At 32.6% G+C, this 13,671-nt stretch overlaps 1 protein-coding gene across 1 annotated transcript; it reads right to left on the reverse strand.

Annotated features, from left to right (window-relative positions):
• Positions 1–5,300: 5,300 nt before the first annotated feature.
• On the reverse strand, positions 5,301–7,853 carry LOC139884756 (uncharacterized). The gene is made up of 9 exons (XM_071868744.1): positions 7,459–7,853; positions 7,261–7,344; positions 7,033–7,067; positions 6,720–6,831; positions 6,573–6,646; positions 6,374–6,476; positions 6,083–6,174; positions 5,947–5,995; positions 5,301–5,622 (listed from the first exon to the last, which is right to left on the reverse strand). Exons 1-9 carry the CDS (start codon positions 7,654–7,656, stop codon positions 5,545–5,547), a joined length of 825 nt encoding a protein of 274 aa, XP_071724845.1. The 5' UTR covers positions 7,657–7,853; the 3' UTR covers positions 5,301–5,544.
• Between the last annotated feature and the right edge of the window lie 5,818 nt (positions 7,854–13,671).

Genomic DNA, 13,671 nt, shown 5'->3' on the forward strand with positions numbered 1-13,671 from the left:
CACCGCCATGACTGCAACTCAACTCGTTTGCAAAATGTGAACAAAATTTCGTAAAATTATAAGTTACAAATTACCTCCGGTGAGTTGCCCAGCCAAGATACGGAGAGTCTCACTGTTGTGACTCACTCACATAATAATAATAATAATAATAATTATCTTCATAGCCTCTGTCTTTATGGGTGTTTGGATATGGTTTATGGATTCAGCATTTACCAGATACGTACGTTATACGGAGTATATAAATTATAAATATAAATATAAATACGGAGTATAAATAAAGAAAAAATTACGCGAATTTTGAACAGGCCAGCAATGGCGAAAGCCAAAGGGCCATGTCGAAACTAGGGAGAAAATCATCGACGACATACAGAGAGGCGACCGTGATAGTTCTGATTCTCTCTGTTTCGTCTCATTTCTGTGAGCGATCGTTAACATGAAACCCTAGATTTTGGGGGTGTTTGATTCTACAGAGGGTTAATATAGTAAAGACGAATGATATAAATAATATTTACATTTTGTACCCTTTAGTTTCGTAAATAATACATACTAGCAAAAAAGAAAAATATTTTCATTTATCAACCTTGAATTTGTATTCGTATATCCTTTTCAATTTATTCAAGTGTTCTTGTCATTTTCTTAACATCATAATTACATTTTTTGTAATAGCTAATAACTAGTTATTGAACCCTCGCTTCGCGCCGATGGTTCGATTTTTAATGTATTTTATTGCGTTTAGTAAAATTATTTTGTGGCTAACGATGATGTCGTTGAAGCGCAACTCGAGTCGAACTAAAAGGTATAACCCGTGAGAGATTTAAATGTTATTTTAAATTAACAATATATGTGCATCTCCGCGTTTCGCTATGGAATTGTCGACTTTTAAAAATTTAACGCAAAATTAACGTGTATGAAAAGTACCCCAAATATTTAGTGTTTTTTAAAAAGCGTCCGTTTTGCGTATAGCTAGTGACATTGTGTTCCTAAAATTATTTCGAGTTTAACGATGGTGTCGAAAAAATTTAACTCGTTGCGAGCGAGAAGATATGACCCGTTGAATATTTGGGTGGAGTTTATTTAAGATTTTTTATGAAAATGGTTATTTGACACTTTACCCCCTGTTTGGGAGGTCGATTTGAATTTTTCAAAAAAGTGTGGGGGCCTTTGTTTTTAAAATGAAATTTAGTTAAAGTTGGAAAGAAAAAAAGGTGGAAAGTCGAAAATGCCCCTGGTACTATTCATAACTTTTGTATATTAGTTAATATGTAAATTTAAGTTTTTTTATGAAAATGGTTATTTGACACTTTACCCCCTATTTGGGGGGTCGATTTGAATTTTTCAAAAAAGTGTGGGGACCTTTGTTTTTAAAATGGTGTAATGACCCGGAAATTTCCGACCAAATTTAAACCTTAATCTTTAGATGTTTCCGATACGATAAGCAAAATCTGTAAAGTTGAGTCTAGAAAGTTTGAAATCTATTCTCATGTAATCAATTTCCCTTTTGACTGTGTTCGACGATTCACGAACAATTGTTATTAATATATATATATATATATAACTAGATGTAAGTGTATATATTAATTTGATGTAATATGATACAATTTAAAATATAGAGTAATATATAAAATAACTAAACTAGTATCTAAAAAGACATTTATATGTAATTAATATTATATGTATTGTAATGTACATATAAAATGCATAAATATTAAACATTCAAGTATCTTATTATATAAATTAAGTATTACATATTTAACAAAATGTGAAGTTAATATATTAAAATATTTAAATTTAAAAGTTGTTACATTAATATTTATATTATTAGTATCAATAATAAAATCAATATTAATACCTATATTATTGATATTATTATTTCAATTATAAAAGATACAGATACGAGATTTGATATATGTAATTTATTATATCCTAATTTCATTATCATTATTGTTATTATTAATATTATCATATTATTATTATTATTTTTATTACTTTTTATATTATTATTATTATAAATATTATTATTTCTATTAGTATTATTATTGGTATTTTTATTATTAATAGTTAATAGCATTAATATAGTTAATATAATTAATATAATTATCAAATATTAATACAGTATTATTTAAATAAATAAAAAACGAATGAAGTAAAAAGACATAAATTACGCGAAGTTAGCTGCACATCATTATCAGATTCATTTTTTTTCTTCAATCCTATTCTGCTCGTGTTTCATCCTGTCAACCTCCATCAAATAGTCTTGATCAATTATTTATTGCTGTATCAATCCTCAAATTACGCTATATATAATTATCCTTGCTGTTTAAAAAAAAGAAGATAATAAACAGACAGGAACATATCTGTTATTCTGTTCAAGTCACTTTTAAACCATAACCTGAATATGAAGCGATTATCACAAATTAGATATACAGAAGTGTTAGAAATTACCTAATTATACTACCTGTATGTTTTCAAGTCTCAAATCTTTCTCTTGATTTCGAATTAGCAAGTCAAAGTTTTGTATTTAAAAGTCAACCGATCGATCTATGAACAAATTCGAGTTATCTGTTGTAATTCCAGTCTAATAAATGATTTCAGAAGTTTCTATGAGTCATTTGCAACACAATTCGTGTTGTGGTCTTTGTCTAAAACGATCACGAATTCGAAAACTATTTAAAAAAAAAACAGATATAGCGTAGCAGCAACAGCAACGTTATATATTTTTTTTTCTTTTTCTTTCCTTTTGTTAATCTAATTAATCACAAGAAAAATCGTTTCTGTTTCATTTACAATTCCTAAACCAAAACAAAATTCGCTGATTGTTATTACCCTGGTCGGTTTAAAATTTTGGGAAGAAGAAGATAATGGAAGCAAAGTCAAAACGGGTTATAAATAAATAAATTGTGTTTAAATCAGAAATCAATTGGTTAGCGGACTGGTTAGGCTTGTGTTTGTTGAGCGAGAGGTCTCGGGTTCAAACCCGGGTGTGGACAAATATTTTTTGGAACTCTGAGAGAGGTAGTTCTTTCCTTATTATTTAGTATTACTATCATTGTTAATACTATTATTAATATTAATATTATTATGAATATTATTATTATTAATACTATTATTAATATTAATATTATTATGAATATTATTATTGTTATAGTTAGTATTATAATTATTATTACCATTAGTAATGTTATAAGTATTAGTTATATAACTATTATTACTTTTTTACCATTTAGTATTATATTCATTTTCATGATTAAGATTATTATTATTATAATTATTATGAAAATAATATAACTTATTGTTGTTATAAATAATAGCATTTGTATCATTTTTTTTAGTACTTTTATTATTATTGATATTATCGTCACTAATATAATTATTAGTATTGTTATTATTAAACTTATTATAATTATTATTATAATTATTATTATTATAATTATTATTATTATTATTATTATTATTATTATTATTATTATTATTATTATTATTATTATTATTATTATTATCATTCTTACTAAAATTATTATTTTTATCACTAAAACTATCAATATTTTCACAAATAGATACTTTTATATAAAAATACATTTCACTATACTTTTATTATTAAAAAGATATCAGTTAAGTTATATCAATCAATAAATAAATATATACTAAACTTTAATATACAGTTTTATTATTAATGATAAGTAATAGTTATATATAAACCATATAAACTAAACATATTAGACTTATCTAGATAATGTATAGTATAACAAGTATATTATTAATAACAGAATATACATATATAATTGTTCAATTACGATTATATGTGTTAATATATATACAAATGATATAGGTTCATGAATCCGAGGCCAACCTTACACTTGTTCAATGATGTTATATGTATTTTTACTACAAAATACAGTATGGTGAGTATATAGTCTCATTTTTAAACTCTAAATATTTCGGGATGAGAATACATGCATTTTATGATTTACGTTATGGACACAAGTGATCAAAAATAAATTCTATGTTGAGTTGTACCATGGCATATTTCTTTATACTTGGTAGCTAATATTTACATGAGGAATGTAAACGCGAATCCTGTTGATAGATCTATCGGGCCTGACAACCCCAACCGGGCTGGACGACCAGTTTTCAACGGTTGCACAGTACTTCGTTTCTGTATACTACACTTGGTACGGTGTAGTGATTATTTAAGAATATGCTGCGATGATTTAAATGTTAAGTATGGTTACCAAGTGCTCAACTACTTTTACATACACTTGCGAGTGTATTATGTTTAAATATATGAAATCTTGTGGTCCATAGTTATTACGCTGCTAGCATCAAACCTATATATCTCACCAACTTTATGTTGACGTTTTAAAGCATGTTATTCTCAGGTACGAATTAAGTCTTCCGCTGTGCATTTGCTCATTTTAAGGATATTACTTGGAGTCGATCATAGCAATGGGACCAAATGTTAAGGACTTCGCCCGGATGGATTAGTAGCGGTCCTTTCAAATGGAATTTAGTTAAAATTGGAAGAAAAAAAAAGGTGAAAAGTCGAAAATGTCCCCGGTACTATTCATAAGTTTTGTCTATTAGTTAATATGTAAATGTAAATACTTATCATTTGAATCGGTGTTCATCTTTGAGTTATGACTTTTGAAAACTTTTGCCAAATTTTTTTAAATAATATACTTTAAATCGGTGTTCATCTTTGAGTTCTTTCATCACTGACATGAACATAACTAGTGGATCCTTTCTTCGAATAAGATTGATTAGATCATCTACTCGACATACACCTTAGACATACACCTTAGAGAAAAAGTGTCGGATAACATTCATACAAACTTGACAATTCATCGTGTCTTTGCTACACATAAGATGAGTGCAACATGCCAACATGGATCATTTACTAGTACTCAGTAATTGTGGGCTCTGTATTAAGATTGATTAGAGCATATAAAGTATACCAACTTACATGATGTAATCTTTTTTCTTTATTATATGTTTTTTTTTTAATTCTAGATTACAACGAATATAGTGAAGTACCAATGTAGATGAATCATGAATCACACCCTGTTTCAAAAAACTTGTCATCGCTTGGAGAACCTAATCCACATTGCTGAACCTAATCAACTCGAATAAACTAGTTGATACCCATAAAGCATATATGATCAAAAGGTCTAGAACTTAATATTTCACTTCTCAATTGATACAACTTAATAAATTTGAATTTGAAAGTTGATATTTATAATTTTTATTGAAGGAAAATAGGTTTACACGTTACTAAAACACGATAAGAAGGCCGCCTTGCAAAAAGAGTTCATAACACCAAAACCCTATACATCAATAATCAACTACAGCAAATCAAAAATTCTGAAAGTGCACAAATACGCAAGAATTAACACTCTGCATTTAGGATATGAAATGATCACATACACCAAACTAGCTACCTGATAAGAACATACTGAGGAATTATACAATTATAATATAAAGAATTGGAATTGATTACTTAATGCTAGTTTGACAAGATTTTATAACTGGGTGGTTTACTGTTGCAGTTTACATAACCTCTCTGCCTCTTTGCCTTACTGTAGATCTGTGAATGATATTTCCTTTGAAATTAACACCATAAGTTGTCTGTTAAAAAGGTCAAAAATAAACCAGTATCAGTAAATCTAAAAAAAAAAGAGAGATGAAAATGAGTCAAAAGTCAAAGAAAATGATGCTTTAAAAATTTAATATTAATAATCATTTATCAAATCATAAAAAGCTCAAAATCTACAATATCCACGGATTTACGCAGTGAAGATTTTCGTTTGTATTTCAATGACACGGCTAGCATTTGTTTGTACCTTAAAAAAAGACTAAACAAATCTCTAGCTTTTAAAGAAATTTGAATGAATACCTAGAGTTAACATATCAATTAAAACTAATAAAGTGAAAAAATTGATCAGAACTCACAATTTCGAGAGGGCTGACTCTGTGAAGAAGGAACATATTTACCATCTTTCTGTTCAAAACAAAAGAGCAAATTATGATAAAGGGTGACATTTGTTTTTGAACCTGAATATAAAAGAAGCAATTCACAGTTACTCACTTGGGAAGATGTGTTCTTGGACTTACAGTCGTCAAATAAGGTCCTCTAACACGAGCTCCATTAGCACATAACTGCGCACTTAAGTAAACATCCTGATATAATAGAGAATATGAGCTCAAATTTGATCCACATACTGAATTTAATTCATATTTTCACATAGTTTTTAACCTTATTTATAGTTTATACGAGAGGTATTTTGATAAATCAACGTTCATGATTTATCAAACTGATCAAAGTGAGACGTTTTCATGAACCTATTAACAGTGTGCTAAACATGAAATAAGAATGTACCGCTCCATGTTTCAGTAACATCTGATGCAAAACATCATTATTTGTATGCATTTGCTCCGAACTTTGATTGCAGAAGAGTGGATGAAATCCAGCTACAATGTGCCTTATAGTGTCAACGTAATCAAAAAACACAATTAGAGACAAAAGTTGCACAAAAAATAAAATATATAAATGAAAATTTGTGGGTTATGATTACTACCAGTCGCTGTTGCTCAACTCAAGTATTCTTGACAACCGTTTTAATTGAAGCTCTTGAATGCCGCTTGAAGAATCCTAAATAGCATATTGGCATTACAATGAAGCATGTACATTTATGATGATAAAAAGCGAATGAAAAGATCCGAACCTGTAATTTTCTAGTATTTAGAGCTATGATATCCAATGTTCTTCCGCTCGAAATGTTGACCTGTTTAAAATAATAATCCGGTTTATCCTCCTTTAAGGCTATCGTCGTGTACCTACAGTTTCAGGATTACCCACTGAAGAGATATTAAAAGAAAAAGGTATTATAAGCCAAATTAAACATTTACTAAAACTAGCAGATCTTTATAGCAATTTCCTAGTATGTCATACTGTACCCAACACTTAAAAAGAACCAACTATATAGCTGCAAAAGAAGAACACACAAAAAATGACTACAAAGGTTCAAGAGACTGTACCAAGGAGTTTTCACTGAATGAAAATACTGTGTTGCCTGTCAAAAATAACAAGATATAAAATTAGATCACACTACAAAAATACAACAAATATATGCTACATTATACCCTTTTCTATAAGTAACCACTGTACACATATGAAATTTATTTCAAACAAACAAAATGTACAGAATGATAATGTGTAATTATATGATTTTATAATTTTTATCTTAAAAGAAAGTAAAATCTTACATTTTGCAAAAATGGATCTTCTTCACCAAGCTCACCTATATTAATCACAAATTCCACCTTATAACTATTTATCACCTTCTCTATCTTCAGAACAAACAAAAACAAAATTCAATATAACGAGACTAAAATAAAAGCAACAAAATTTTCAATGTAACATCACAATTAAACTTCATTTTAATAAAAAGTTTCAAATTTTACCTGTTTAAGAAGATGGGTTTGTTGTTTAACAGGTCTGAATCCACCTTGAACAGAAATGAAGTAAATCTCATTAAGTTGACGTTGAATTCCAATGTGGTACGATGTTGTTTGAGGTTGTCCCACGTTGACTGCATAATACAGAGCAAAACAGAGAGCTAGTTGTATAATTACAGTATACACCCATGATTTTTTCTCCATTTGTTCTTCAAGAAAGGGAGAAGGACCTATAGGATCTTAAAGATCTGATTTGTTTATATTATTAATTAATTAAGCTATATATATTCTAATCTTGCAACGTGGAGTATGTAATAGAAACACGGAAAAGAATGAATATGATATTATATTTATGGTGTTGGTAATTTTCTGGAATTTTAGGAATTGGGATTGGAATGTAAGTGAGGCTAAAAATGTGTGAGACGGAGATGAAGGATTGGTAGATAGGATTGATTAGACTTAAATACGCCGTTAGTCCTTAAAGTTTTACATTTTTTTCATCCTGAGCCCTAAAGTATTTTTTTCGCATGCCAACCTTAATGTTTTGATATGGTTTCAAATTCGTCCCCAGTGCTAACTCTTGTTATATCAGTACTGTTAGTTTCAAAGAGATGAGGGCAGTTTGGTCATTGTATCATTAAACAATTATAAACTCTATTACTCCGTATATTCTATTGCCGCCTAAGGTCAACTTACAAACTCGTCTATTATTTTTGTATCGACTCTTTAACTCTTCATATTCATATTCTTTTTTTTTTTTTTTTTTAACGGCCAAAATAATATATAACCAAACAACGTTCCTCAGCAAGACGCTAAAGGAAAAATTACAAAGGAAAAGACAACCATGTGTTCCAATTAGAAACAACATGGCCTCTATTCTTAAGCCAACGAAAAGAAAATAATCTAGTAACATCAAAAAGACTATTTCTACTAATATGCTCATTAAAAACAATACCGTTTCTAAATCTCCAAATGACCCATAAAAGAGTAGCCGTAACCGCGACGATCTTATGTTTAGAACTTGAAGTCGAACTCAAGCTCTCGATCCAACTAACTACTTCGACCCACGAATAGAAAAAGGGCATATTACAGTCCAACCAAACTCGAACTTTATGCCATAACTCCGAAGCTAAGCTGCAGCCGAAGAACAAATGAGACCTCATCTCTATACCATTATTGCAAACGGGACAGACGATCGAGTTTAATTCGAGACCTTTCGCGGATAGATTCCAACGTAGAGGTAAAGAGTCAATACGAAATCGCCATAAGAAAATGTTAACCTTTCGAGGTATGAACTTGTACCAAACTGTCGGGATGTTTGTGGAAGAAAGCAAAACCAAATCCATGGCCTTTCTCGCAATATTAACTGAAAAAAGGCCATCCGAACTGATGTCGAAACGCCACGAATCATCTCGGTCAGAAAGAGAAACGTTTTGAATTTCGTTCCGTAGACCATCTAGCCGAGATGAGTTACGACTGCCAATGTTCTCTCTAGCCCAAACCCATTGCCACGACCCATTAACCAACTTATTAGCAACAACATCATTCTGGTTCGTATCGAGATGAAATAACCTATTATAACGTGTAGCGAGACACGTGCTCCCGGTCCATAAATCGTGCCAGAATCTCACTTTTTGACCATTTCCAATTTCCAAACGAATGTAGTTTGCAGGTAACAAATTATCTGAAATAACTTTAGAGCAAGTATCCACGATGTTCGACCAAGAACCATTAACAGTCGTTCGCTCAAAAACATCTCCATGAATGGCCTTAAACGATTGAAACCCAAAAATCAACCGGTTTAAACAAATATCGCCAACGCCACTTCAAGATTAACGCAAGATTAAATGCTTTTAAACTTCCAACATTTAACCCTCCATTAGCGAAAGAAGATAAAATTGTATTCCATTTCACCCATGCCATTTTTTTTGTTGAGTTATTACCGCCCCAAAAAAATCTTGAGCGTATCGATTCGAGCCGTTTGAAAATCATTTCCGGACATTTGAAAACGGACATAAAGTAAATCCCGAGACTTCCCATAACCGATTTAAAGAGCGTAAGTCTACCACCTGCCGAAATCAAAGAAGCCTTCCAAGTGGATAGTTTTGAGCGGAATCAAAAAAATCCTAAAAAAAAATCCTAAAATCCTAAAATCAAAAAAAATCTAGATTCAAACATGGATGTTTCGATGAACACCATACGAACCGAGTATGCAAGGTTGGATACACCTACTTTGAATCAACTCAATTGTTAGGTTTCATTAATTTGTATTTTTATGCAATCTTGAATTTCATCGATCTGCTGTCACATTAATATGTTTAATCACGTACATAAGCAACTCTTTCAATCACAATTTATAACTAAAAATGCTACATTGAAATGTTTAATCGAATAACTACTACTGCAACTGTTTTAATCAATCTTCAACGTACTGCAACTGCTATATTGATATGTTTTAATCTTATAACTGATAACTGATATATTGTTATGTTAGAATACTACTGAGTATTAAAAATCATAAGGATTCAGTGACTGTTTAATATTCGTATAACTGCTATTAATAATGCAATTGCAATTTCTTATTTTGATCAGATAGTATTGCAGCTATATAATTGCATGTGACAAAGTCACAAGTGCAAGTCAAATCAAACTACAAGTCAAAATTAGTTAAAATTAAAAACAAAGTACATACCGAGGGCAATGGTAATTTGAAAACTAGGGTTCGGGAAGGGATGATTGAATTAACATTTAGTTGTCTACCACACCAACAATTAACCATTTTCTTAATTTGAAAACTAGATTACAACTTACAAGTACGTGCTTCGTATATATGTTATATATTAGACACATACGCAAAAAGACTATTTTACCCACAATTGGTACGCACGTGATAATACTTTAAGGCCCAGGATAAAAAAAAAATGTAAAACTTTAAGGACTAATGCCGTAGTTAAGTCGATTGATTAATTGCATTTAAGTTGTTTTCAAGAAAGAAAATTGGTTTTATGACTGTGACTTTAATTATTCATTTGATTTGATTGTAAAAAAAATTATCACCACATCACATGACATGATTCTTAGAGCGTGAGGCGTGGTTTATGTCACCTCGGCGTCGCCACCCAAAAGACTGCAGACGACGGTCCGACGACACTGACCCGGCGTCGGTCCGGCGTCGGAGGTCCCAAATTCAAATATTTGAACGTTGCAACCTTTTTTTTTCAAAATAAAATTTTAACATTATATATACACACCATATCCCCATTTCATTTTATACACACACAATTTCTGTGACGCCCCGTACAAAACCATCGTGTACGATTCGTCATCAACAGGATCTTCACACGGTCAAACACTATATACTGTTTGAAAACCAGTTTGCATTCATAAACGATAGCGTTTTACAAAAGATAACGTGCATCCTACGAATAGGAGCATAAACATAAGTATTTGACTCTAAGATCGTTACGAAGCCATTGTTTGAAATTAACATAAACTACGAATGCAAAAGAAAAGTTCCATGAATGAGACATCTCTAGTAATGCAGCGGATAACTAATACAGCAGGTCCTTAACGGCAATTCAATAACAGCATGACAGCAAATCTAACAGCGGAAGCAAGAAACCTCTAGGCACCTGAGAAATACACGCTTAAAAGTCAACACGAATGTTGGTGGGCTATAGTTTAAGTTGTAACAGTAACGTAAGGTAGGCCACGAGATCGCAGTGTAACAAAACAGTATGAAAAGTATATGTATAACCGTGGGCACCCGGTAACTAGACTTAACGTTTATAACCCCCTGAAAGTACACTTAGCGAGTGCGTATGTTCACGAAGTATTAAACATCCGTTAAATGCTAGCGCGACTAGCCCGAGTGGGGATGTCAAACCCTATGGATCCATATCTAAGATTCGCGTTCACCGGTTCAAAAACCAATGACTAAACGTTACCGTGCTAAGGGGAATGTTTATGACGTTGTATAACCCACACACATATAAAGTTTAAGTACTCGTGCCTAGTATGTAAAATGTAAAAAGCGCATGTATTCTCAGTCCCAAAATAGTTAAAGTAAAAAGGGATGCTATAACTTACAGTGATAAAAGCGGTAAAGTCGGTAATGAAAGTACGCAAGTAGTAAGTCGGTCCGAAAGGTCGTCAACCTAAATCAAGGGTTACTAGGTCAGTATGTAACATCCCAGGTAACACGTTCCCCGTAGCATGATATTGTCCGCTTTGCCCGTAGGCGCACGGATTTTTCTTGGCAACCACACACGACGAGCACTTTCCCAGGAGGTCACCCATCCTGGTAGTGCTCTGGCCTGAGCACGCTTAACTGCAGAGTTCTCATGAGATCTGCTGCGCTTATGGTCCCAAAACGCGTCATGCTAGGAAAGGTCTCCACACCCTTATAAGGCATGCTTCGTTCCCCTCTCCAACCGATGTGGGACGGATGTAACACAGGTGTTACAATCCTCCCCCCTAATGGGACACAGCGTCCCCGCTGTGCACGTTTGGTCCGGGGCCTGGCTCTGATACCATCTGTAACATCCCAGGTAACACGTTCCCCGTAGCATGATATTGTCCGCTTTGCCCGTAGGCGCACGGATTTTTCTTGGCAACCACACACGACGAGCACTTTCCCAGGAGGTCACCCATCCTGGTAGTGCTCTCGCCTGAGCACGCTTAACTGCAAAGTTCTCATGAGATCTGCTGCGCTTGTGGTCCCAAAACGCTTCATGCTAGGAAAGGTCTCCACACCCTTATAAGGCATGCTTCGTTCCCCTCTCCAACCGATGTGGGACGGATGTAACACGGGTGTTACACAGTAGGTTGTCTTTATAAATTCTAATAGTGTATAAAATAAGTTTAAGTGTCATCATCATCATCGTTCATCATCATAAAAGCTAAGTAAGTTCGACAAGAATAGAGATCGAAACAATAGGCTGACTTCGGTCAGCTTCTACGACCTCCACGTAAATCGAAAAGACGCATAGTCAGTGGATATGGCTCTGTATATGAGTCCCCTAACCGCTGACCAATTTTCAGAACCTAACTCGTCTTCGTTTGACCGTGGCGACTGTTTAAGTGCGAGTAGGTCTGAATTTTCAACACAACGTTACAAAGGAGTATTGACTTTCGGAAGGCCATAGATCCTAAACCGTAACTCGGATTAAGACGAGGTCTAAACGAAAAATCATCTACTCGAAACGAACTAACTGAAAATCAACTTTCCAGTAGCCCAGGTGGTCTGATCAGATACACAAAACAGTAGGTAAGTGCTCCAGTGGGGTTCTTAATGCTTGATACTCATCACGGTTCTCATCCTTGATGCTTGTAGCTTCAAGTGTACAACTTGTTGATGGGTTAGCATTACTTTGACTAAGATTCCACCATCAACACACAATATGTTAAGACCAAGTAAGGATACAACTCAATCAAGAGTCTTAGATGGATGATGAACCAAGGTTACATCATATCCTTAGTCTTAACACAATTACAAATCACATTTACAACTAAAGCTACAAACTTTACATCAATCAAACAAGTATGAACACAATCTAAGTCAAATGAGGTGATGGAACCCTAAGCTAGAGAGCTTGGATCCTATTCACACAAGTTACAAGGTTGCAAAGCTAGAAAGCTTGAACCTTTATTGTTCTTGAAGATCTTGAAGCATAAAGCTTGGATCTTTAAGTTACATGAAGATAACAAACACAAGTTTGAATCTTTTTAACAAAATAACAAGATCATAAGTTAGAAAACTTAGATCCAACAATAAGATATGAAGATTCAAGCTAGAAAGCTTGCATCTTGGTTGTTCTTGAAGATCTTGAAGCATAAAGCTTGGATCTTTAAGATACATGAAGATTACAAATACAAGTTTGAATCTTTTCAACAAAATAACATGATTAAAGCTAAAATAATCTAGATCTACAAAGTTGGTGAAGATTCAAAGCTAGAAAGCTTGAATCTTCCATGTTCTTGAAGGATTCATGCTTGAATCAACAAGATGTAATCAAGATCAAAGCTAAAAAGCTTGATCTTTAATGATGATGATGACCACGAAATAGAAAGGAGAAGAAAAAGAAGAAAAAGCAAAACTTACAAGTTTCTAGAGTGAGAAAGACTAGAAAGTAAATGAGAGAATAAGTGTGTGTGAAATTTAAATGAGAGCAAGTGTAAAATGAGAGAAATATGGCTAGTATTTATAGGCAAATGGGA

This window comes from Rutidosis leptorrhynchoides, chromosome 1, assembly GCF_046630445.1.
Source record: "Rutidosis leptorrhynchoides isolate AG116_Rl617_1_P2 chromosome 1, CSIRO_AGI_Rlap_v1, whole genome shotgun sequence".
NCBI lineage: Eukaryota > Viridiplantae > Streptophyta > Magnoliopsida > Asterales > Asteraceae > Rutidosis > Rutidosis leptorrhynchoides.